At 32.8% G+C, this 27,345-nt stretch overlaps 1 protein-coding gene across 2 annotated transcripts in view; it reads right to left on the bottom strand.

Annotated features, from left to right (window-relative positions):
• Window positions 1–27,039, bottom strand: part of CDH9 (cadherin 9) — an 81,943-nt gene extending 54,904 nt beyond the window's left edge. Inside the window, exon 1 of one of the 2 annotated variants that reach the window (XM_021695884.1) lies at window positions 26,812–27,039. In XM_021695884.1, the coding sequence (XP_021551559.1) occupies window positions 26,812–27,039 (228 nt within the window). The remainder of the gene's footprint in view (window positions 1–26,811) is intronic. The other variant, XM_021695893.1, reaches the window with a different exon arrangement.
• Between the last annotated feature and the right edge of the window lie 306 nt (window positions 27,040–27,345).

The following is a 27,345-nucleotide window of genomic DNA, read 5'->3' as shown; positions in this document are numbered from 1 at the left end:
GAGGCAGTTGAGTGCAAAATCTGTGCTAGGTCACACTGAAGACTAACCCTCTAACTGATCCTAATCACCAAGAGACTCTAGAACCACTCAGGATACTGACTTTATTACAGATGTTGGCTGAAAAGCCTAATGAGGAAGTAGAAACTTCTTCACCATCTTCTGAAAATGTTTCCTTCTTTATAGCCGCTCCTCTTATTTTAGTGTTTTCTGTTTATTTTTGTCTCAAAAGGGACAAGGGTTAGTATCATTTCATATGTGAAAGATTATAAAGGCACCTCAATGCAGAATATTTCTCATTTTGGCATAATGATCTTCTTATTTATATACTTAATTATTTGGGGCATACGAAAATAAAACCTTCAATATTATCAAAGCAAATAAACAGACCAGGATTTTTTGTTATTGTTTTCTTTTTGTTTTTCATTCTCAAGTTCTGTATTATCAGAAATTTGTCAGTCTCACTTTCATTTTTTTTTAACTCTCTTATTACTTGATTTCAGAAAACACATACAACGTACTATAACATTTCATCATTGATAGTTACTCAAAATCGGACCTATCGTAATAACAGAGTAAAATGCATTATAAAACAAAACCAACCAAAAAAAGCTAAGAGGACAGTAGATTTATTTATTATATAAAAGCCCGGGCACAGTCACTTTGACCCCTACACAGAAAGCTAGCACTCACTATGTGTTCACTACGTTAAAGTCCTTTTTCCTATCATACCCAAGGTTTTCTTTCTGACTTTTACTGATTCTTCACCACACAAAACAGGTAGCCTCCTGTCACCAGTAATCTCCCTGATCTCTATCCTCCTTTGTTGGACAACCCATCAGCAGGACAAAAACCCCAAACTTTATCCTTTTAAGTGTGTTTCGTTGATTTAGATTCTGCTCTAAAGATCTCACTCTGTAATCAGTTTATCAAATATTTTGTAAACAAAAACTATTTTCTTAATAAAAAGAACCGTCCTGACAGCTAAGTCAATATATTTTCCTACCAAAAGAAAAAAATAATCTCTTCTCTTTGAACAAATCAATCTGCACAGTGATTTCATGAGAATATAAAAGAAGTTAAACAATTACCCAAATTACTATTATTTGCAAAAACAATTACTATAATACACAAAAATACTCAGTGACAATTGATCAGAACTCAGAATTAAATCATATTAGAATTGATCACTTAGAACTGGAAGTGATATGATCTTCAATATATAGCATCTGGACTTTGTTCTTTTTCAAGGATAGTGTTTGCTTTGCTTAGAGGAATATGTAGAAAATAAAATAGTATCAAAATAATTTACATTCCTTTATAGTTTAGCAGTGGATCAGCTTCTGGCTTTAATCCCCTGTGATAAGCTATCTGCTGGACTTTTAAGTTAATTTTGATATTTCACTTATATCTCAGACTCTATCAAAGTATATAGAAAAAATAAGGGTAAGCACAAAGACATTGAATGCCAATTCTGTTTCCTAGTGTGTGCTAACAGCAACTGTTCATTGCTGAGTTTTGAACCCAGCCAGAACATAATAGGATAAAATCAGCACCAAACGAATAAATACATTAATCAATTAGCACCATTACCATTCTTTCAAAAGGTTCTCAAATAAGTGAAATCTGGAAGTGTTAACTTCATTATTGTATATATTTTTTTCTAAAATGATGGGCACAAATGCAAATTGACTCTTACCATGTATCCCTGACCATTAGTGCAGATTGGTGATTATGTCTTTGTTACTCTTTATAAAATAATACATTATTTCAATGTACATTGCAAAGTTACTCCCAGAGATTAGGTAATTCAATGAATGTTAATTGAATAATAAAATAAGAATATGGGAAAATGTGCCTTTAACTTGAACTTAAAGATTATTATAAGGAAATAGCACTGATTAGGAGTTTGAAAATCTTTCTGAATAAATACTAGTATTATTTTGGAAAAGACATTTAATCCATCTCACTACATTGAAGAGCTTTTTGCCAAATTATATTCAAGGTTCGTGGAAGCATTAATATTATAGTTTTACATTAAAAGAAAAAAAGGTATGAGTACTCATGTTAAATGTAATCAAGAAATTGTAAATAGTACTTTCACAAGCTTTGTAATAGAGCTGTCATTGTGTTTTGTTTTATTGTTTTGTTCAGGGAAAGATTCTTTTCATAAAGCTTATGTTCAACATAGAGAAAACCTCTATAATGATTCATACATGCACACACACACACATATATGCACACACACACATTTTAGAACATGAGGATTGAGAAATATTTTTAAATTCCGTATTTCAGTAAAGCCAAACTTCTAAGAGCATCACAAAGAAACAGTTATTTCTTCTCTCTAGAAATTTGGTCTACTGAGTTATGGCATATCCTTTCTCAATGAATACACAGGAATCAAAGTCATAAAATATATGAAACTATAAATTATGTGCTATTTTTTCTCCATTAATCTTTTTCTATTCCCAGAAAAATAGTGTGTTGATTGAATAAAAGAATTTCACCTTCATGAATCAAATAGATTTTCTCAATGCCATTATATTGAGGCCTTGTAATTTTTTTGTGAGCTTAGGTAAGTAGAACAGCTTCTGATCCAGCAAAATTCCAATCACTTATTCCCTTGGTAAGAATTTCCAGCTAATAACTTTAATTCTTATTGGTCTCCTAGTGATTTTACTGGGACAGACAATGAAGAGATTAATCAATTACTAGAGACTGTTATAATATCCTTTACCCACGATACTCCTTTTAACAGAACAGTTGTAAATCTATAAAAAAAAATGGAGTCTCTTATAACTAAAACATCCAGCATTGGATTGACTTTTCTAGGCTATATCTGTAAAGTAGTATTCTTATTACATCATTAAAATAAAATATCTCTCTTTTGTAGTTGGTGATACACTTATGAGCTTTATGAACAGGTGACAGTAATTGAACAACTAGAAACTGAATTCATTATTTTAGCCTAATTATGTGAAAACTCATGGGTTTATCCCCTAGTGACAGAAAGAGCCAGAGTACTAGATTTTTTGGTTCATTTTCTCCCATGTTCTATGTAGAACTGATTCAAAAGCATTGCAACAGCAGTAACAACAACAAAATTAGATTTTAAATTAATTCTATGACAATATAAAATAAAGCAAAACATTTTATATTTTCATAAGCAGTTAAAATGTTAAGCAACTCTATAAATCTTTTTGGTGGGCTTAAACCTGTATACTCTAGTATTAAATCATATTATATACTATTTTTGCCAGCTGAATTTAGTGCTGTAAACCTATATGTTCTGATCACCTGCTCTCCTCTTAAGAACTAGGGCACTCTTTCCCAGGTCACTGGTAAAATTCTATTGTTATTGCAGCTCAGTGAAAGGAAACCACATCACCAAAGTATAAACCCTTTCCTTGGGGCTCCCCACAGACAATGCTTGATTCACAGTACGAAGTCCCACATTCCTTGTTTCAATTTGGGGTAGCTCTAAAGGGCAATTCCAGATCTAGAACTCTTCATGGGATTGGTTTTTGTACCATGTTACTGTTCATTTTTTTTTAATTTTATTTTATTATGTTATGTTAATCACCATACATTACATCATTAGTTTTTGATGTAGTGTTCCATGATTCATTGTGTAGAACACCCAGTGCTCCATTCAATACGTGACCTCTTTAATACACATCACCAGGCTAACCTATCCCATGTTACTGTTCAACTTCCTCTGTCCAATCCTGTATCTTTACTTTCTTGTGGTTCTGTTTCTGAGTGTTTCTTGATAGATCTTCATACAAAGCTCAGTCTCAGGATGTGCTGTTGTAGGAAACCATCTAAGATGTAATCCATATTCAGATTATTATTCTAAATATAAATCATGTGATTTCTTCCACTTATCCATCCAAAGAACAAAATATTTAATTTCTGTAAAGCTACCACTTGTTTTTCCTTTTCTTTTTTCCTACAATAAATGAGAGAGTCTCTACTTTCTCCACTTACTTTTCTAATATTCCCAAGAGAGTTCTTCACAATTTAGCTTCTACCCACAAAATCGAAATGTTCTTTTATAGTTAACAAACCCAGTATTTCTCTTAGCCCAGTTAAATAAATACATCACTGTGACATCATTTAACTACGTAATCATTGCAAATTATCCTTGCTTGAGCTTTGCAATATTGAATTTTTCTGGTTCTCCCAGAGCCTGGCTTTATCTGTATTTTTCTGACTCTTGCTCTGAAAATATATGCATTCCTTAGTTTCTGTCTTAGAGTCCTCCTCTGTTGTCTTGTCCTTTCTAGTATTCTTTTCTCTTGTCTTCTCTCCCTATACTTGTTGCCCTGGTAAGTTAATTCCTGTCAGTGTCATCAAACACTATATTTACTTGAGTAAGTTTCTCTAAAGGAGTAGCCTTGCTCATAAGATTCAAGACCAAGTCAACAACAACAACAACAAAAAAGATTCAAGACCAAGTCCTGTTGGACTGTTTCTCTGGAAATTAAAACTGTATCTATCCAAATTTAAATTGATTATAAATCAAAATCCTTGAGAAAGTTATTTAATTACTCGAATTATAAGTTTCCTCAGAAAGAGTGCTTATGAATGTGTTCATTTGTTTAGTATCAAAATATATTCCAGGCACTTTTTTAGGCACTGTGCATATAGCAATGAACCACACATGTGAAAATGCCTGCTAAATGGAACTTATATTCTACTAGGGATAAACAGCTAGAGGTATTCACATCCTATTTTACATTACATCCATACTTTTCAAACTCTTTTATTTTGTATCATCTGTATTTTACTTTTCATTAGATACAAATTATAGACCCACTGTGTACCATCAACTATGCAATACATTGTACCTGAGAGATAAAAATAACATTAATTTAATGGATTTACATTTGAATGGAATGCTAGATATTCAAACAAAGGAAATATAAAATGATATTATTAGAGTACATATAGAAGTATGTTCAGAAAAGAGAAGAAACCTGGAGAGATTTGAGGGAAATTTTTCTGGAATTGATGGTGTATGAGGTGAGTTTTGATAGATGAATAGGTATAATATTAAGCAAACGGCAAACCAAACAGGGAGGAGTTGGTTGAGAACACTTAAAAAAGAATAAACCATTTATAAAAGACCAGAGGTATAAGAACATGACATGATTTGAAGGCAATAACTATTTCAGTCTGGTCAGGAGTTTAACCTTTGGCAGGGGTAGTGACTAGAATTTAAAGAGAGTGATGGGGTCAAGTCTGGACAGGTTTTCTTTTTTTTTTCTTTTTAAGATTTTATTTATTCATTTCAGACACAGAGATACAGAGAGAGAGAGAGAGCATGAGCAAGGGGAGAGGCAGAGGGAGAGGGAGAAGCGGGCTCCACGCTGAGCCAGGAGCCTGATGTGGGGCTCGATCCCAGGACCCTGGGATCATGACCTGAGCCGAAGGCAGACGCTTAACAATCTGAGCCACCCAGCGCCCCTGGACAGGTTTTCATGCCATGCAAATTAGAAGTGTTAGTACTTTGTCTTCCTATAAAAGCAATACATGAAAATTATAAAGAATGGAGATACTAGACAAGTATGTAAACCAAAGTAAATATAAAGATCCCATCTGTCCTCACCTCACTGACCTGAAACACAGTCCAATATATCAGAGGTATAAATATGTAACTATTAACCGATGTTGTTTATCCTCCTGAAACTTAAAATCTCTTGCACTTTTTCAAAATTTTTTACTGATTTATCTCAGATAGCTTCTCCTATCATTTTATATAGTTTCATGTACTTGTTTTCCACAATGAAGGAATTGTTTTTCTTGTTTAAGTAATCTTCACTGAATGGATATTTAGTCTGGTTCCTTTGTTGTTATTGGTTATTATATCAAGTGCTATAATGAATACTCTAGTCCATATATCTTCATGTATGTCTAAGAATATATCTCCTGGGCAAATTTGTAGTGGGGGAATTGCGGTATCAACTATTAACTATTATTTTATTTTTGTGTTAGCTTTGGATACTTATAGCTACAATGTACTTCAAAATCTCATGCCGAGTATCAGGCTTTTTCATTTGTACAAGGCTCATTGAAAAAGAACCGCATTTCACTCTTGTTTTGATATTATCTTTACTATTGTGGGTGGAGAATCTGTTCTAATGTTAATTGGCAGAAAAGGATTTTCAAAATGATAATCATTTAAAATTTTTGAAATATCAGTATAATAAATTAGAGTGAAAAAAATAGCTTTTTCTTTTGTATGTATGCTCCTACTCCCATTGCTATTGGACTGTGTGATTCTTGTAAACATTCACTGCAAGCCTGAGATATCCTAGCATAGTGTCTAAAACTAACAGATATCGATACCTAGTTGTAGAGTTTAATTGGATTGTATTGATACTTTAAAAATTCAAAATTTCCTTCTCTTGATGTTTATGCTTATTATTTCTTTTAATTCTCTTTTCCTTGTTTTATTTCTGACATCAAGGACCCTAGACTTTTATTTTTCTTGGTCTGCTGATTTCACTAGTAGATTGAAAAAGAAATTATATATATGTATATAATGTATGTATACATGCATATTTACATGCCTTTTTAAAAATAAGTCTTGTGAGTTTCAAAATTTCTTCATAAACACCAATTTTAAATCATTGAAAAATTTTAATGATACTTTTTAAATTTTTAATTAAAATAAATTTTAAAATGTGAAGTAAATTTTGAATTCTAGTAATTTGAGGGATGTCAGGTTTTTGTTTGTATGGAAATGTCACAAAACTAAATAGTCATTGTCTTTTTCTTTATACTACATACGATTTAAATTATAGTTACTGAACTTAAAGTTTTTACTAATCAATTAAACTTTTTCAAATAGCTTAGTGAAGAAATGAACATAAAACACACTGTTTTAACAGTAAAATAAATCCTCATCAATTTATTTATTGTTTTTCTAGCAACTCACCCAACCTTAGAAATGTGTGAAGAGAAATAACGTCAGTGAGGTTAATATATATACATACACATGATATATGTGGTTCCATATTCATATAAATGGTTTTTCCAATATTGCATTGCTTGGATATTCATGATTAAGCTTTGCTCTTCAAGTTACATCATACTTACCAAGCTTGTTATTCTAAAATAAATATAGAAAATGACTAAATCATTTTAACAACTCCAAAGAAATATGATAGAATAAGTGAGTACAATCCTGAAGTTTTTGCATTCGTGATCAGAACCTTCATTTCTCTGCCTTCACTGAATTTTCTTTCCATTGATTTACATGGACGAGATCTTATTTATTTGAGAAAAAACTCACTTTGCAAATTTGACCTTGTCTTGTATACCTGTATATACATGTAAATAAGATGATTTTTCTCATAAATGTTGCAAGTCCTACAGTGATTCAAATGTCTAGTGTGAATATAATAAAAATGGTCCTGAGATCTTTACAAATAATTCAAATTGAATACCAACATAAACTTCCATTTCCTTTAAATTTTCTGATCCATAGCGGGGAAAAGAATGTTAGCAGTAAAAACCTCAGAAATGCTTCTGACATAGAAGAGGCCATTCTTATCACAATTCACACATTTCAGCTACCTTTTATTTTATGAAGTTTCTTTGACATAAATGCAAACTCTGCTTCTTTTCGGGTTTATGCAAAGCTAAAATGGGAGCCTCTATTTCTAGCCTTGACCACAAAGTCAGAAAAGAGAATGTGTACTGTATGATTCCAGCATTATTCACCATGAAAATGGTCAAGATGAAGCACATATTACCAGGAGTGAAATGACATGAGAGAAAATTAGGATTCACTCATTGGTCATATTATATCTCATAGAATACAAATGAAGGTTATTGCCTTGAACACATCATTTTCAAGAGGCAATTATATACTCTGGGGACTGCTAACTAGAGCAATGTATTATCACTCCCACTATTTCATTTCAACTTTAGAGAAATACCTGTTCAGTAGGAACAACTTTAAATGGTATTATCCATTGTGCTCTCAGTGCACAAAATTTATTAAATGTGAGTCAAAAAGAAGGGAATTTAGAGTGAATCATTTTCATGCAACTTATTATTTGTGTATGTTGCTAAAATCAACTAATGGCTGAAATACACTTTGACAACAGGATTTTCCTTAGGATATTTGCTCAAGATGTTTAGTCTCTTTACAGAGAAAGCTGTTCTTATTTCTCTAATGTGTGTGTTTGTGTGCACATATGTGCATGCATGCATCTGCCTGCACCATGCCAGGGCATTGGAATGTAAAAGATTAAATAATTTTTCTTTTATAGCCTGCACAAAAATCACTCACAACATACACGAGCACAAGAACTCATGCACACGCACGGGTATGTACACACACACACACAGATACAACTGTGTGATAAGAAGATATAAAAACACTAAAATATAGTGAAACAGGACAGAGAATAGTAACCACTGACTGGCAGGTGGGAAAACAGCTTATAAGAACTATATCAAATGTAAACCTTTTAAATTTGAACAGGATTTCATATGCAGAGAGTAAAATGGAAGGTATAAATAAACTGTGGAAATGTGGGGATTAAATGGTAAACTAAATGTGGTGTGATTATGCTATGAAGAACAGTGAATGCCCTATTGTTAACGGTTTTAAAATAACAGTAATCTCAACATATTTGAGTTTTTCCCTAGGCAAGAGCCATTAAAAATGTTTGAAGAGGATAACATGATTTAGAAAAAGTACTCTCAAAGAGTATATAAAGGTAATTTGAAAGACAAAATGAAAATCAGAGGGAATAAGACCAGTTAGAGATTTAATATAAGAAAGATGAGGAGAGACACTGAGAGACTACTTACAGCAGAAACAGATATGTCACCACACTTACGAGTTTGGAAGATAAATTAATATAACCAGATCAATCACAGAAGAGGAGTAAACTCATGCATTTGTTTTTCTTGAATCTATTTTGTATATTAGATGCTTTTCCGTGGCCGTGTCAGGCTAAATATCAAAAGCATCTTTATCAGTACTCACAGCATATGGTCACACATTTAAAAATGTCTTCTGGTTCTGCACTTTAGTTGCAGGTTGGGGGTAGGAGGAAGAAACTAAAGAGTGAGAATGATGATTCTTAATCTTAGAATTGCTAACTGCAGCTGGGTAATAGTAACCTTATACTTTTATCCAACTTTGAAATGATACCCGGTCATGAGATGGGCTTTAAATTGATTATTGAATGTGCTCTCTATATTAGCTCTATACTGTGGCTTCAGTGAATGGCTTAAGAATTTGGAATACCTAAGCTACCCATGGTCTGTAACCTTTAAAATGTCGTGCTAGGTATCTGATTGCATAAATATATCATTTGCTTTTGTTCTTTAGCTTGCAATCACTTTTATGGCAACTATTTTATCTTGTATTCTCTTACTGAAGAAAGCTCCTTGTAGATTAGCAGTGCAAGCCATATTAACCATTGATACCCAGCACAGACTGAATTTAAATTTATTACAAGTATATAATTATAGAGTATTATCCATCAATTTCAACATCTTCCATGATTGAAGCTTTTCAAATGATTCTAACAAGAAGTTTCAGCAATTTGTCTGTCTCTCTGCCCTAAAACAACTTAGGGAATATCTGTTAATGAATATTTCTTTGAATGGATTTTTTAAATTTTATATTGTGATCTCACTTTTAAATATAATATCATTAATGAATTTAAGATCCAGAACAGTTTATAATGCATTTTTACCATTTAAAATACATTGAAAAATCAACCAACTAATATGTAATGTTTATATTATTTAATATGACTCAATTTTACCTAACTATCTTACATAATATATTTTAAAACTTAATTTATCGTCTCTTCTGCTTCATTTTGTTAAACTCTTGTCTTCATGTTGAGGTCATATTTAATGAGCAAAATGAAAATTTTTGTACTTATGAAGAAAAAAAGTAAGTAGGCATGACATATGATCTTTCCCCTTTGTAAAACTCCACTAAAACAGTTCAGTGGGTTTGGAAAATATCTGCTTGTTTAGGTTAGTTCTCTCTTGTGCTTAATGAGTACAGTGATAGCAATAGTGATAATAATATCACAGTCCTGTGCTCAAAAACCTGGGTTAAAATTAACATTGAACTGAGTGCTAATATGTGCCAGGCACTGAACTATAAGAAAAAAAAATTTTTTCAAAGAGTAAACCATCTGGATAGATAAGAAGGGTTTTTATAAAATGCAGTAAAAACAAAATGACGATGTTGACATTTATTTTACATAATTCTGTTACATATATAGTAGAATGAAAGATTAGATAGTTCAAAAGATAAAGGCTAGTTAGTGACACCTGAGTTCTGGCCCTCACACTCTCACTGATGTATTGATGGAATGAGTGGAGGTGTTCAAAATTGCCCTGGAAAGAAGGGTCACTAATCACTGATCTCATAAGGAATTGGAGATGCTGCGACTGGAAGAGCAGAAGTATAACCCTAAAACAGACTTGCTGGTCCAGACAAGAAATGAATAGAAAATGTTTAAAAATGGCCACTGCAGATTTTCATTTGAAGGTCTAAGTTTTTTGCTGAGAAGGAAAGAGTGAACCACCATGTTTCTTAAAAAGGTAGAAAATCTCAAAATACCAATGATTTATCCTTTAGAGTGACATATGACAGCAAGGAATCCATTCACACTATCACCTATGATAAAAAACACTGAAAGTTCTACCTAATATAATAAAAAAAAGACACAGAAATAATAAGTATATCTTGGGGCACCTGGGTGGCTCAGTCAGTCAAGCATCTGCCTTCGGCTTGGGTCATGATCCCGGGGTCCTGGGATCGAGCCCTGCATCGGGCTCCCTGCTCAGTGGGGAGTCTGCTTGTCCCTCTCCCTATCCCCGCTGGTGCTCTCTCTCTCTCACTCTTTCTCTCGCTCACCTCTCTCTCAAATAAATAATAATAATAAAAGAAATAATAGGTATATCTTATTTTGAATAGGCACATTGGAAAAATACTTAAATCTTACAATGTTATGAGCCTTAGTGGTGCCTGAAACCTGCATTCACATTATGAAGTGCTTCTCAAAAGCAATCTTGGTATTTAGTTGAATTAGACAAATATACCCACTGGGAATAATTGTGAAAACATGACAGAAACAAACAGATATGGAGACAGACAGGCAAAACTCATGACCAATCAAAAGAGGGAGTATTGCAAAGGCTATGACCTTGAGCTATATGTTTTGTGGCCTATTCCATTACCAGACTCTTCCCTTAAGGGTACTTTCCAGTTATGGAGTTAGTGACAGTATATTCAGAGCCCAGGCAGAGAGAAGCGGTATTATTTGGCTGAGAAGACTGTGGTCAGAGTTTGGGTTTGCCAGAGGGTCTAGAAATTGGAGAGCACAATCATAGGGAGGATTAACAGGGAATGGAGCCCCCACATCTCTGCTAACATCTCCAGTTGATGTCTTTTTTTTCTTTTTTTAAGATTTTATTTATTTATTTGAGAGAGAGAGCACATGCAGGAGGAGGGGCAAAGGGAGAGGAACAAGCACACTCCACGCTGAGCAGGGAGCCCTATGCGGGGCTCGATGCCATGACTCTGAGATCATGACCTAAGCTGAAGGCAGACACTTAACCAACTGAACCACCCAGGTGCCCCTCCAAGTTGATGTCTAAGCTTCATATGCTCAAGATCCAGCTCCAAAATATTTTCTAGAAAATATCAGCAAGAGGGCTAAGAAACTGAACAGATTCCATCAGCAGGAAACAGAAATTAGATTTCAGTTATTGCCAACTTACTGTGCATTTGCAAATACTTCAGACCTTCTGTAGAGCTCAAGAAGGGAAACGTCCTGAAAGTAATGACAGCACTGAAATGGTTCTGCCATAATATGAAATCTGTACAAGCAGAAAGAGTGATAAAACAAATTGGCAACATCGATAATTGGTAAATCCTGCTGACTGGTGTATGGAAGTTCTTTGAACAATTTGAGTGACCCTCTGAAAGTTTAAAATTATTTCAAAATAACATAAAAGAAATACACAGGGATATTGATTGGGATGGTTGGTATTTAATCTTTAGACGGATTTTCAGTCTTCTAACATCAAGGCATATTGTATTTTTCCAGATAAGCCTCCTTCCATGTTTCTAGCATTTGTAGTTCATCCTGAATCTGTGAAAGTTCCAGTTTGTTTATGTCATCACTTCCCCTTGGGATTTATTTATTTATTTTTTTACTCCTAGTCATTCTGGTGTTTGAGTGGTTTAAATCTGCATTCCCTAATGAGTTGAGCACCTTATTATATATATGCTAATTGGCCACTTTGGTATCATCTTTTGTGAAATACCTCTTCAATCATTTTGCTCATTTTTATATTTGCCTGTTCATCTTTTCCTTATTGATTATATACTTCTGGAAGCATATGATATTTGTCATACCTATTTTGGCATGTAGTATATGTATTAAAATTGCCTTTATCAATTTATAGACATTTTATCAACTTGTACCTCCAAATAAATATTTCAGCATCTATAACCTAAAAACGAGAAAATTGTCTAATATAATCATAGTATAATTATAAAGTTAAAGAAACAATAATATAATTATATTTAACATTAAAATAAACAGTCCCTCTTCAAATATGCCAATTGTTCTAATAATGAATTTATGATAATATGCTACCAAAATTCAGCATTCAATCCAGGGTCACACATTTCCTAAAGCAGGTATATCATTTTAGTCTCTTAAATTGAAACTGTTCCTGAGACTAGCGGAAACTGACAAGCTAATTTTAAAAGTTTATGAAAATGCAAAGGACCTCAGAAGCCACAGTGATCTTGAAGAAGAGGAACATGATTGAGGGACTTAAATGACTAGATTTAAAAATAAAACAATAATGCTTTGACAGTTAACACAACCTGGTATTAACATAAGGATAAACGAAAAGATCAGCAAACATATGCACACATAAACAGCCAAATGAGTTACACTAAGAGTGACCATTAGAATTAGATACAGAAATGGTCTTTAAAAAAGCAATGCTGAAGCAAATCTAGGTCTGTGTGCACTCTTTGATCTCTACTTTATATCTAGTCCATAAATGAATTTAAATTGGTTTAAAGACCTAAACATGGTAGATAAAACATTGAAGTTTACAGAAAAAAAAGCAAAAGATATTATCTTAATGATAGGAAAATGACTCTTCAATAGGACACCACAATTAATAAACTCAAGGGAAGAGATTGATAAATAGAAGCATATTAAAGGTAAGAAACTTTCTTCATTAAAAGACACTATGATGGTAGTAAAAAAGTAAGCTGAAATTAGGAGAAAATAATTTCAGTATCTCTCGAAAAAATGACTTGTATATATAAAAACCTTTATAAAGTGGCAAGGCAAAGTTAGCAATAAATATATGGAATAAATGGAACATTCACAAATTCCTGGAGGAAGTATAAGTTCGTATAATCTCTTTGAAAACACTTTATGAGCATCTACTAAAGATAAATCTATGCCCACTCTGTGATTCAGCAATCCCACTCTTAAAATATACCCAAAGGAAATGAAACCACATGTGACAATAAAAATGTGCAAGAATCTTTATCATACTTTTTATATATAATCACGTCCACTTAGAAGCACATCAATCATTTATCAATAGAATAAATAAATTGTGGTATATTTAAACAATGGAATACTATACAATCATCAAAAATTAATCCTACATATAATGTCATGGATGAATTTGTCCTACAGAAAGTTGAAAATAGAAGTCAGACATACTGTGTAATCCCATGTATATAAAATTCAACTACTTGCAAACTTATCAATAGGGATTGGGGTCACCAAAGTGGTAATGTCTGGGAGGGCATTGATTAGAAAGGGCTAAATGAGAGGATATCCTCACAGATGACACACATTGTTTATATTGTGATCTTGGTCATATTAACATAGGCAAATAGAAATGGCAAATTAGGTAAATAAAAATCTCATTGAGCTGTACAATTAAGATGTACATACATTAGTTTTTACATGTACATCTTAAATAAACCAAGTTGGCAACACATACCCATACAAACACACATGCATTCATTAAAATCCTTATCTATTGTTCCAGAATTATTTATTACAGTCATTATTTTATTATTTGTAATGGGGTTCTTCATAATGTTATTTTCTATTTGACACAACATCACATAGCAATTAAAAACTATTTCTAGAAAATCATTTTAGGACATCAAAATATGCTCATGCTTTAATCTTAGGTACACAGGCAGGACACAATTTGTACTTTGCAGGTATTTACTACATACAAATTTTATGACAAAAAATAATACCAAAGGAATTTATCTCATCATAACCATGGTTATCAGTGAATTGGGGAGTTACATTTCCTTCTTTACTTTTTTTCATCATTTATAAATTCTCCACTATCAGTGTACATTTATCTTCTCCTTGCCCACTTTGAGAGAAGGAATGTTATTACTTTAGAAAGGAGACCGTTTTATTATTGATCAATTGTAGTTTTAAAATTATTCACAATTTTCTAGTTGCACTTTTTGCACTCTCATTCCAAATCTTAACATTTTGTGTTACTGCCTTTTGACTTAGAACTTAAAGAGATTAGCAAAGGACACAGTGATAATGGCTGAGTGATCCAAGGCAAAGAGAATAAAATTAGCAGGCAAAATCTGGGGAACAAATATGTAACGCAAATTTCCTGGCATCTCTGAGTTATTTTTAAATGTGTGTTTATGTCTCACCAACTTTCTTTCAATTTCTCTAAAGCTTCTAATAAATGGTCAAAAAATAACCTTTGAAATTAATTCTAAATGTTATTAGTTCTCATAATCAACCACTCTAGCACTGTTGTCTTGAACTTAATGGCACTCTGAATGTCACACAGTGTCTGTACATTAAAACATATTATTGAAGTATAGTTAACATACAATGTTGTATTAGTTTCGGGTGTACAACATGGTGATTTGACAATTCTGTACATTACTCAATAATCACCATGATAAGTGTTGTCACCATCTGTCACTATACAGCATTGTTATGTTATTGATTATATTCCCAATGCTATACTTTTTATCTCCATGACTTATTTATTTTATAACTGGAAAACTGTACCTTTTAATCCCCTTCAACCATTTTGCCCATTCCCTCCTATTTCCCCTCTGTATTTAAGAGCCTGTTGTTTGTTCGTTTTGTTGTTTAGATTTCACATGTAAGTGAAATCATATGGCATTTGCCTTTCTCTGCCTATTTCACCTAGCATAATACCATCCAGGTCTATCCATGTTATTGCAAAAGGCAAGATTTCATTCTTTTTATGGCTGAATAATATTCCATCTCATCCTTATCCATTCATCCATCAGTGGATACTTTTAGAACTAATAAATGAATTCAGTAAAGTTGCAGGATATGAAATTATTATATAGAAATCTGTTGCATTTCTATACACTAATAACAAAGTAGCAGAGAGGGAAATTAAGAAAATGATCCCATTTACAATTGCACCCACAAGAAAAAATACCTAAGAATAAATTTAGCCAAGGAGGTGAAAAACCTACACTCTGAAAACTAAGACACTGATGAAAGAAATTGAAGATGATACAACTAAATGAGAAGATACTTGATGCTCATGGATTGGAAGAACTAATATTATTAAAATGTCCATATCACCCAAAGCAATCTACAAATTCAATGCAATCTCTATCAAAATACCAATAGCATTTTTCACAGAACTAGAATAAATAATCCTAAAATAATATGGAACCACCAAGGACCTTAAGTAGCCAAAGCAATCTTGAAAAAGAAGGACAAAGCTGGAGGTTTCACAATCCCAGATTTCAAGATATGCTAAAAAGCTATAATAATTAGAACAGTATGGTACTGGCACAAAAACAGACACAGAGATCAACAGAACAGGATAGAGATCCCAGAAATAAATCCATGCTTAATTGGTCCATTATTCTACAACAAAGGAGGCAAGAATATACAATGGGAAAAAGACAGTCTTTTCAATAAATAGTGTTGGGAAAACTGGAGAGCTACATGCAAAAGAATGAAACTGGGCCATTTTCTTATACCATACACAAAAACAAACTCGAAATGGATTAAAGACCTAAAGGAGGGACCTGAAAACATAAGTCTCCTAATACAAAACCAGGCCATAATCATGACTATCAGCCTTAGCAACATATTTATAGGTATTTTTCTTCAGGCAAGGGAAACAAATGCAAAAATAAACTATTGGGACTACCAAAAAAAAAAAAAAAAACTTTTTTGACTAGAACATTTTTTATATGTTCTTCCCATAAACACCGACCAGACAAGGTACTTTGTGAAGATAAAGGCTAGGCAGTGCCTAAGAGCATTATCTACTCTTCTCATCTCTGACCCTGCCTTTCTTCTCTGGGCTGGGGATGGTCAAAGATTTTAACTTTCAGTTTGATCTTCCAATTTATCACCAGCAACACAAGTTGTTCTTTGCTCATATTAGACTAACAGAAGTGGGAAGGAAAAAAATGAAAATTTTCTAGTACCTCCAGTCTATGTAATTTGAAGACAGATACTGAAGTTTCCTGACTTCAGATCTGCCATTATAATGAATTTATGGGAAATACTGACAAAACTTTGTATTTATGATCTTTCATTGCATTCCTTTTAATGATTTCCCTAATATCCATTTTATAATAAAATTTCACCATTCCTTTGTTTACATTAATTTTGAAGTAAAACATTTATATTCATTTGTGTGGAAAACATATTTAGCTGATTGTAAATTAGAATTTAAAACTTATTTTAAAAATCAGTATATTTCATGACTAATTTTGGGACAAATGGAGTGTAGTCTATCTTGTTTTGTTGTAAATTAGAAAACTGGTTTCATAATATGTAAACAAATACTTTTTTTGTCTGTGATTTGACCACAACACTTTTATTTTTTCATGTACACATAAAAAAAGACTTCACTTACTTGAAATGAAGACCTTTTTTTAAGACAGTTTAAGACATGCTTTATTGGAATAAGCATAGAAAAGTCAATAAAGCTTTTTCTTTGAGAGATTTGTAAAAACCTCTATCACAATAAGTAACCTAGTATTTTGGGGCTTTAAAGATATTTAATATTGCATATTTTATTAATTGTTATTAATATGAAATATACTACAATGACTACAAAGAGTGATTTTCTAAGCAAGTAAGAACTTAAAAAATGTGTTTTCACAATGTACATCAACATAATTACTGGGAAATAGTTAGTGATTGAAATAGAATTGCTTGTGACATTTTTTCCCCTAAAAGGTTATTATCCTTTAGCTTATTAAATATACTGGCTGAATTTCAACAGTGGTTGACAGATGAAGAAACAACAAACCCAGGAAAAGTGGTGAATATAAAGAAAGGTTACATCCAAATACATACTTCTGCCTGGTCACTGCCGTTATTCCCATATAGTGTTAGGAATACTATATGCAAATGACTTAATATTCCCCTCAAGCAATTTGCTTCCTTCAACCATTTTTCTTAACATACTGACAATATTATTTCAATTAAAAATCTGACAAAAGTCATTTAAAGCAGAACTTATAACTTATTATGTGGTATTCTTAGGGTACTTTATAAGAATACCCAGGTCCTTCTTCAGTTCCTCCTGTGCTGTGGAAAAGAAAAATTACTCAAGAAAAGAAAATGGAATGAAACAATTTTTAACCTTTATGCTCTAAACCATATTTGCATTGCTGACTTGATCTTACAGGACTTCATTTTATACATATATTCACCCATAAGACATTTATTTACAGGAAACACAAGTTTTAATAAGGAAAAAATACATAGGAGTTCTGATTCCAGTCATGGAACATAGCTTATGTGAGAACAACACTCTTATTGTTGAAATAATTAACTCCTTACAAATTAGTTTAAAAAAAAAAAAAAACTTTACAAAGTCAGTAGATAAAATCCAGGAACAAAAACTGGGAGGATTACTAGCAAATAGGGGATAAAGTGATTACATATCAACCCCCTTTCCTTGCAAGTATACCGCATTTCATGTGTCATGCAGAAGACAGAGTTCAAGCAGAAAGCAGCAGTCTTTATAAGTTGAGGAATCAGAGGTCCAGATTCAGGGATGCCATAATGGCTAAAAATTGAGAAGAAATCCAGGAATAGAGGAAGCCACAGAGGAGAGAGCCCTCAACCATGATACATGTAACATGTATTCTATGTACTTCTAAACTGGCCATGTATAGACTAAGACTCCAAGGAATCCAGAGAAGAGGAACCGTCTGAAAGTTAAAAATTAAGCAGAGATTTTAGCTATTCCAGATACTAAGAATGAAGAGTTTAAGATTAATGCTCCTTGTAGGTAAATGTATTTGGTAAACACTTTGAGATATCTAATAAAATAGCAGAAAAGTGATAACTTAGGAGCTAGGGTGATGTACTAGGATTTTGGGTTACACCACAGGACTAAGGGAATAAACAAATTAGTTTGTCATGAAAATTCTAAAAACCTAATAGTCAAAGTAGAATCCCACAATTTCACTTCCTGCTGGGACAAAACTCAACAATCTTCAGAGGAAGAAAACAAAATCCAGTATCTCCACAAAGTGTGTTACCCATAATACCCAGTATGTAATCTAAATTTTGTAGAGATTTAAAAAGCAGAAAAATATAGCAAGAGAATAATCAATAGAAATAGATAAAAATAACTAAGATGTCAAATTTAACAGGCAAAGACTTTAAAAATAACTATCATAAGTATATTAAAGAATTTATAGGGCATACTAAAATAATGGGTGAGTAAGGGATTTCATAAATTATATGAAAAATCAAACAGACAGAAAAGGAAACCTAGAACTGGAAATTATAGCTTCTGTAATAAAAATATGTAACAGTAGATTGGACACAGAAACAGAAGAAAGAATAAATTTGATGACACTAAAAATAAATTAACCAAATTAAAGCACAGATATAAAAATATATTGAAAAATATATAGCACAGTGTCAATGATGTATGAGAAAATGTGGAATGGACTAATATACTTGTCTTTGGAGTTCTCCTTCCACCCAAAAAATAGATAGGGCAGACCATAAAAATAAAAATGAGCATACAATTTAAAAATTTGATGAAGAAAGACCCACTGATCTAAAAATGCCAGTGAATCCCAAGCAGGTTAAACAAAACACATCTAGGGGTAACTGAGTGTCTCAACTGGTTAAGCATCTGAATCTTGGTTTCAGCTCAGATCATAATCTCAGGGTTGTGAGATTGAGCCCTGCATCTGGCTTGCATTCAACATGGAGTCTGCTTAAGATTCTTTCTCTCCTGCTCCCTCTGCCCCTCCCCCTACCAACTTGCACTATCTAAATAAATAAGTAAATAAATAAAATATTTAAAAAACAAAACAAATGCACAATGAGGTATCAAAGTAAACCCCTGTTGAAATAGACTGTCAGAGAACAAAAGGCACAGACAGAACCTTCAGAGCAACCAGAGACAAATGCACATGACATATAGGGCAACAATGATAAGAATAATGACTGACTTCCTACTAAAAGTAATAAAATCCACAATGCAATGTAGCAAAAATTTTAAGTGCTAAGAGATAAAACAAACAAACAATTATCAGGTCAATCTATATTCCTATAGCCAGTTAAAATATTTTTCAAAAATAGTGAAATAATGATATTTTCAGATAAAAAAAGCTGAGAAAATTTGTTTCCATCAGATCCAAACTACAAGTTATGCTAAAGGAAATCTTCAGGTTGAAAGGAAATGACAGCACACAGAAATTCAGATCAATATGAAAAAATAAAAAGCACGGACTAGAAATGGTAATTATATAAGTAAATAGAATATAATACAAAATTGTTTAAATAATAAAATATTAATAACATATGGTATAGTTTACAATATATACAGACAGAAAATATATGACAAATACAGAATAAAGACTGACAGAGGAAATAAAATCATATTGTATCTATAAGATTATTGCATTGCATGCTAAAATATATCATATTTTTTTATTTATGTTATAATAGGTTGAAGAATTATAAAGAACAAATTCAGATATTAAAAAAAAAAACCACTCAATTGACCCAAAACATGGTAGGAAAGCAAAAACAAATAAAAGACCTCTGAGATGTTTACAAGAGCTGTGTTTTAAATAGAATTGCACAAAAAGGCTGAAAGCAAAAAGATGCAAATTACAAACTGTACAAACATAATCACAAATGATTGGTGTGGCTAAGTTTGTATCACTCAAAGTAAACTTCAAGCAATTAGTATTATCAAAGATAAAAGGTGATATTTCATAACAATAGAGCATCAATTAATAAGAAACATGAAAGATAATTGGCCATGCCTCTAATAACTGCATAAAAATAAATAAAACTTGACAGAGGTAAAGAGAGGAATTAAAAAATGGAATTTTTTAATATTCTTCTCACAGTAAGAATTGGAATAAGAGGACACAAAACTTGTAACCATAGAGAATTGAATAATACCATCATCAAGTTTATATAAGATTGCAGAATACTATACCCAGTGAGTATGTAATATACATTTTTTTATGTAAGACAAATTTAGCAAAATAGTTTTTTAAATTGCATTTTTTTCTAAAACCATTAATATGCAATAGCAATAGATCTTATTGTATTTATAGAGTAAGATCAATAGAACATAAACTCTGGGAGAATCTTATAATTTTTCAAGAAAAGCTTTTGTTACAGAAACCATTGAAGAAGCTAAAACTTCCACAAAATTGCCACCTACAAGTATATCCCTCCCCATTTTAGACAAAAAAAAAAGCCTCTTTCCCCTTAGATTTGCCAAGTCACTTATTCATTGATCTTGAACTCATTTTTGTGCCTCTGTTAGTATATAGTTCTGAGTATGATGATTTATTGTAATCATATCCCCAAAAAATATAGGAAAGGAATTGACTTTGGTGCAACATGTGTCAGGAAAAGGGGATTTTTTTTTTTTAAACTTTCTCTGCTCTTTTAGTGTTTCATAGTGTTAGTATCTCAGGACCCAGAGTGATAAATGCTCAATAGAGATCTATTGAGATAGGAATTGAATATTAATTTTGAGTAAATAAATGTATTATGTCAAACATTTCAGGGAAGAAAAAATTAAATCCAACACAAATTCAGAGCCCAAACGTCACAGATGCTAGATGGTAAAATATTAGACCAGAATAATTAAAATTATGCCTTGAATAAGTTGATAGATGGTATAATTTTAACAGGAAATTCTAGCTGGGGAGAATTACGATGGGCTTTTTGTAAGAGGATGCACTTGAGATAGGATTGAAAGCAAGGAGAAGAGATGAAATTATGAAAAAGAGGTTAGATATTTTCTGCAAAAGGCATTTGACCCTGATAAAATAGAAGTCAAGCATATGGAGGAGAAAAGATTTCCCTTTGCCCAGTGCTAAAGCTACATAGTTGTGGGGACATAGAGCGTAGGCTGGAATAGGCAATGATACCGAATATTTGGGATTCTACTTAAGTGAATCTGTGTTATTTTTCTATAGATATGTTGTCCTGGAGATTGGTATCATGCAAGAAACAGTGTGTCGTATGTTTTTAAGAATTACAAAAATAGTGGTGCCTGGGTGGCTCAGTCGTTAAGCGTCTGCCTTCGGCTCAGGTCACGATCCCAGGGTCCTGGGATTGAGCCCTGCATTGGGCTCCCTGCTCCGCGGGAAGCCTGTTTCTCCCTCTGCTGCTCCCCCTGCTTGTGTTGCCTCTCTCCCTGTCTCTCTCTCTGTCAAACAAATAAATAAAATCTTAAAAAAAAAATACAAAAATAATGAAGTCAAGTAAAAAGTCTACTTAGTGTGCTAATGCAGGGCGCAGTGAGGCGGTGATAGAGTGCTAGCAACAAGGGAATTGGCAGTCAGAATTAAATGATAGCACTCTATTAGAGAAGCAGTTTTAGAGAGCTCCATTGTGAAATAAGCCTTTGTAGACTGTCCAGAGAACCTAGCCTTTAATGCTTAATATTTTTCTCATGTGTTTTTAGCTTTAAACAACTAACCTATAGAGAGAATTTTGGGATACAATGTGCCTGTAAATCTGAAATGGCTGCCACATGCACTGCAGCCTAAGTAAAGCTTTATAAAGATAATTTATTTAGATTCTGAAAAACACCATAATATGCTATAAAAATTTATCAAACATCCTTCAGGAACTTTGAGACTTTATTTCTGTTTCTGTACACACCAACCTGCCATTTTCTGAAAGCCTAAGAGAACACTGACTATCCAAGAACATTATTTTATGAATGCTTTGGGGAAATATCAGTATTTAGTGCTTATGTCAATAACCGTAAGTACAAAAGAGAGTCACCCCAGTTTCATCACTCAATCTGATAGAAACCAGACTCTTGTCCATTTTCCTGTTGGTACCTGTGATTCCCTTTGTTTTAGTTAACGCCTGAATCAGTTGTACACAGTTGTAACCAAGAACTTGATAAATGTTAAAAATCCTCTTCCATTCTGGGATTCTGTAATTATACTCATGATGATTTCAGCTATGGAATAGTAAAAGTTTTTGGATTAAAACTAGAAAAAATTTAGGGCTACCTCTATAAAAAATATATTGTATTTAAATGGTGTCTAGTAATAGGTAGTTCCACGGCACGATGTTGATTACTCTGAGCAAAGCAAGTGCTTTGAATCGAAATGTAATGGTCAATTAAGCGGATATTTCAAATTATTTTATGAACACTATTTTCCTTCAGAAGGAATAAACACTATACCTGTAAGTTTGGCATCTCTCTGTGTAATAAATGTGTTTTAATTACTAGATATCAAATATCAATTCTCCATAATAAACATTTTAATTATTAATTAATTATTAATCCATGACAACTCAGGATTTTCCTAAGGACAATTCCTCAGGATCTAGATCTAATGTGTAAGAAATCAAATGCATATGAAGTTTCTCTAACAGAATAGCAGGAGCCTTTGCTATGGTTCTTGTTAAATTTATTTAAATTCTTCTCTTGAGCAGTATTACTCTTTTGCCTAAGTAATTCAGCCACATGTGTCTATTCAAACTAGAGGGAAACTACATGGCAATTGTCATAACTTTGTAATCCTCTTAAGTAAGAACCAAAGATTTCCCTCATTACAGAAAACAGAATTAACAAATCTCTGATAGCTTCCATGAAAAACGAGCAACCAAAGTTCAGATTGCATTATTGTGGAAAACAAAAATTACTGATAATTTAAATTTTAATATTTTATTTTTAAATCCAGTATAGTTAAAATACAGAAATTACTCTTAATTTCAACATTCCTCACTTTTCTGTCCTGTATTGTAAAAGTCTGAAATGACATACAGAAATATTCTCTAGTTTTTCTTATAAAAATATCATTGTGATTCATTTTGTTGCTCCTCCAGTCCATCCTGACAATGAAAGCAAACTGAGCATTCCACACTTGTGATACATCAATAATAAATTAGTACAAAAGCTTTCAACAGGACTCACTTTCCATGCTGTATGTAAAAACAACTCAGCATGGAATTCTGGGCCTTTTACAGTAGTGGCCTAACTTCATCCTATTAGGCCAGTCTGTGTGTGTGTGTGTGTGTTTGCGTGCGTGTTTCATATGCATACCGTGCCATATGCTATACCACTTCCTTGGATGTACACATGCAAATTTTATTAAATTTTTACTAGCTCTGGGGCGCCTGGGTGGCTCAGTCGTTAAGCGTCTGCCTTCGGCTCAGGTCATGATCCCAGAGTCCTGGGATCGAGCCCTGCATCGGGCTCCCTGCTCCGCGGGAAGCCTGCTTCTCCCTCTCCCACTCCCCCTGCTTGTGTTCCCTCTCTCGCTGTGTCTTTCTCTGTCAAATAAATAAATAAAATCTTAAAAAAAAAAATTTTTTTTTACTAGCTCTTCTTCAATGCAGTCGCATCTGCAATCCTAGGATACATCAGAATTTTGGAGTTAAGGAGATCTTAGTGACAATTTAACCTAACAAGAATTTGAGGTTTGGGAAGTTTAATTAACTTCTAAGTTCTGCACAATTACTGAATGGCACAATCAGGACTGACCCTTGTAAGTTTCATGTTTAAGTGCATATACAAGTTATTTTATTAAATTTTGCTGCTACTACTTTATTATTTGTTTTAAAACTTCTTCCTTTAAATTCAGAATCAAACCCTAAATTTTACATCCAAGGATTATATATCCTTCCGACTTTATACAATTTTATATCACCTGTATATTAAAAGAGGTCTTAACATTGTCTGCAATACGAACCTTCTGTAAAACTAAGAAAAAATATGAAAATCTCTTTACATTAGAAGCTACCTATTCTCTTTGAATCATGGTGCATGGTAAATATGGCAAGTCATTACATCACATGAAGGTCGCCAATGCAGTGGATCCTAGAAGACGAGGCAAACAGAGCAATGTGGTCGAAAAGAAAACAATCTCTTTGGTGTTCAAAAAGTTAAATCCTCACGAGAACTCATATGTTTGACCAAGTTGAGGCGTAAAGGCCTAGTTAGTCTCTGCATATGCAAATGAATAATAAGGTCAGGAGCTAGAAGAACAGGTTAGGAGAGTTCATAGACCCTTAAGAACTTAATAGTAAGAAGCAATTGGAAGCCCACTTTTATAGTGAACTAAATATATGGTGCATGGCACGTCTAAGACAAGACATTATTACAAAACAGAGAAACCATTTTTTTTTTTTCAAAAAGAAGTACACATGTTTGATTTTGGTGAAGTTTCTCTTTCATATACATGTTGCTTTCTAAGTGTAATTTGAAAATAGTTGACACAGTTTTGGTTTATCTTCATTTGACAAAAATTCTGATTATTATAATGGGTTTGCACTTTTTGGTTCATAATCTGGTTGTCAAGAATAAATAGGCACAAAAATCGAACACCTCAACTTGTCCATGGGTTAAAAAAAAGGTTATTTTCCAAAAACAAGTGCTAAAATATTTTATGAAGACTAATTAAATAAAACTCTGCACATGTTTAGGAACTATTTTTGACAGATTATTGAACTAATTAAAAATAAGCAGGATGGTAAAAAAGATCTAAAACTTAGTGTATATTTTAAAATGTCAGTGCAGTAATGATGTCTGTTAATCAATGCACATTCAGTTTTTAGAAGGAAGCATTTTTGTTTACAGCTAAAAATAAATGCTTGTGGTAGAGCCTTGATCGCCTTGCAATTGAGTATCTCTATCTATGGCTATTCTTCTGCATCTAACAGGATCCAAGGATGGATCTGCATCCAAGGATGAAACCCTCTGTGTGAGACCTCGTGAACTGGATGTGCCCTTTATACACTGCCTTAGAAAAAGAATCATAAGGCAATTTCAAGTCCTTAGACACAAACATTTGTCAGTTGAACTTGAAATATCCTGATGTTAGTTATTAACTATAGTGTGGAAAGTGATGTTAAATGAGGGATTCAGGGGGATGCCCTATGACTAACCTGAGGAGAAATAAGAGGGAAAAAGGAATCAGCAAGTGAACTATATGGGGCAAAGTGAGTATGACCTATGGAACCAGGGAGAGAGATATCAAAAGAAGAGGAAATAATAGGCTTCCGATAAAAGAAGCTACATTTGAAAAAATACACTGTAACACACACAAAATGAAAAATTAGATCAAGATTTTGGCAATTTCACAGAATAAATGTATTTCTGGTTTAAAAGCAATAGGCATGACTTCTGTGATATCAGGTACTTTTTATATTTTTATTTTTGGCCTATTCTATCTTATCTACTTTGTGTCGCCGGTGAGTCAAAAAATACTCAGACCATCACAGTTACTTCTAGTATCATGTGCAAAGAATCAAGAAAACAATATATATGATTTATGGGCAGTGTTAGTATTCATCATTGTTTATTTTGTTTTATTCTTAGAATTTGAAATTAGCTCAGCATTAGGCACGTATCTGGGATAATGCAGTGGACAAAGGAATTGTCCTGTATATTGAATGGTATGAATGAGACTGATATGGGGAAGATAGAGAATAGAAAATTCTGGACATTGGAAAGATCACGTCATCTATTTTGAGACAGAGAAGAAATAGGAAGACAAAGGTATGAATCTGTTTTCTCAAAGTTGAATATAAGAAGGGGGAGTTACATAGTCTCTATTGCCATTTGTTCCAGACTGCTAATGAGCACCTGTTGCTGCTGCTGGATGGTTTTAACCACCCTAAGAATACTGCCTTCTTTCTACTTCTGTTTTCTTTCTCCTTCTTCTAGAATCCTTTGGTCTGGCTTACAGGCAGGAAGTAGTTCAGTTTGACTGATATTAAGAAACAGACCATCTAGATAGAAATATTTGTACTTATTTTCATACACAGCAAACTATTCGAATCATGATAAATTGTTTATTTGTAGAGACCAATATAATTTTTGACATATTATTGTATTTTTTTGCCTCACATAGCACACTAAGTTATTATTTATACATGATGTTAAATTAAATTTCGAAGGAAGTTTTTAAAATCTTCTTGATGCACACACATAAAATTAAGTCATGTGTAGCTGATTAATAATGAATCAAGTCCACAGATGACATTTTATTTTGAGGCTTGCTATGGATACTGACCTGCATTTAGCTACCTGAATAAATCACATTCCCCATTCTACCCTGCTGCCAACATTTGCAATATTATGCCTTCTGCACATCATAATTAGTCAAATATTTTTAAATAATCATTATTTTAAACAATCAGCACAGGGAGTTGCTATAAAAATAATTAGATTGCTATCACTTTCTAATTGCTTCTGGATTTATCATATGAAAATTCTTACCTTGCCAACATACTGTGTATCGGTACCTGTGTACTCCTCCAACAAGAAGAACTGATTCCACATCCAGCCACGCTTGGTGCGATGTAACATTTTACCATCATCTTTTGTCAGATCCACTACCATTTTGCTTGGTAAATCACTATTAGCTTTTTCTTGTAGTGGGATAGCATCAACTGTATGAAACATATAGGTCCAGATGAATAGTGATAGGCAGTAGTAAGTCCTCATTATAAGCAACTTCAGCAGGATGTCAAATTCAATATACTGTCTGATTCCCCTGAGGAGTAGAGGGAGAAAAATGGTTTATTAGGTTGTGTTTCATTTTCACATAACCTGTAAACTATAAAACTTTTCTAAATGTTATAAAATTTTTATAAATAATATATTATATATACATTATTTTTCCATGTTACATCAGTGAGCTACCATTAAAACCTCACATATCACATGGCTAGGTAAGGAGATATATGTAGCACAAATAAACAGGAAATTCACGGCTGACTTTAATATCACTATATTGCAGCATATAAATGA

Source organism: Neomonachus schauinslandi, chromosome 7 (assembly GCF_002201575.2).
Source record: "Neomonachus schauinslandi chromosome 7, ASM220157v2, whole genome shotgun sequence".
NCBI classification, from domain to species: domain Eukaryota; kingdom Metazoa; phylum Chordata; class Mammalia; order Carnivora; family Phocidae; genus Neomonachus; species Neomonachus schauinslandi.
Note: the sequence above shows the minus strand (reverse complement) of the source record. Positions and strands in the feature narration are given on the sequence as shown.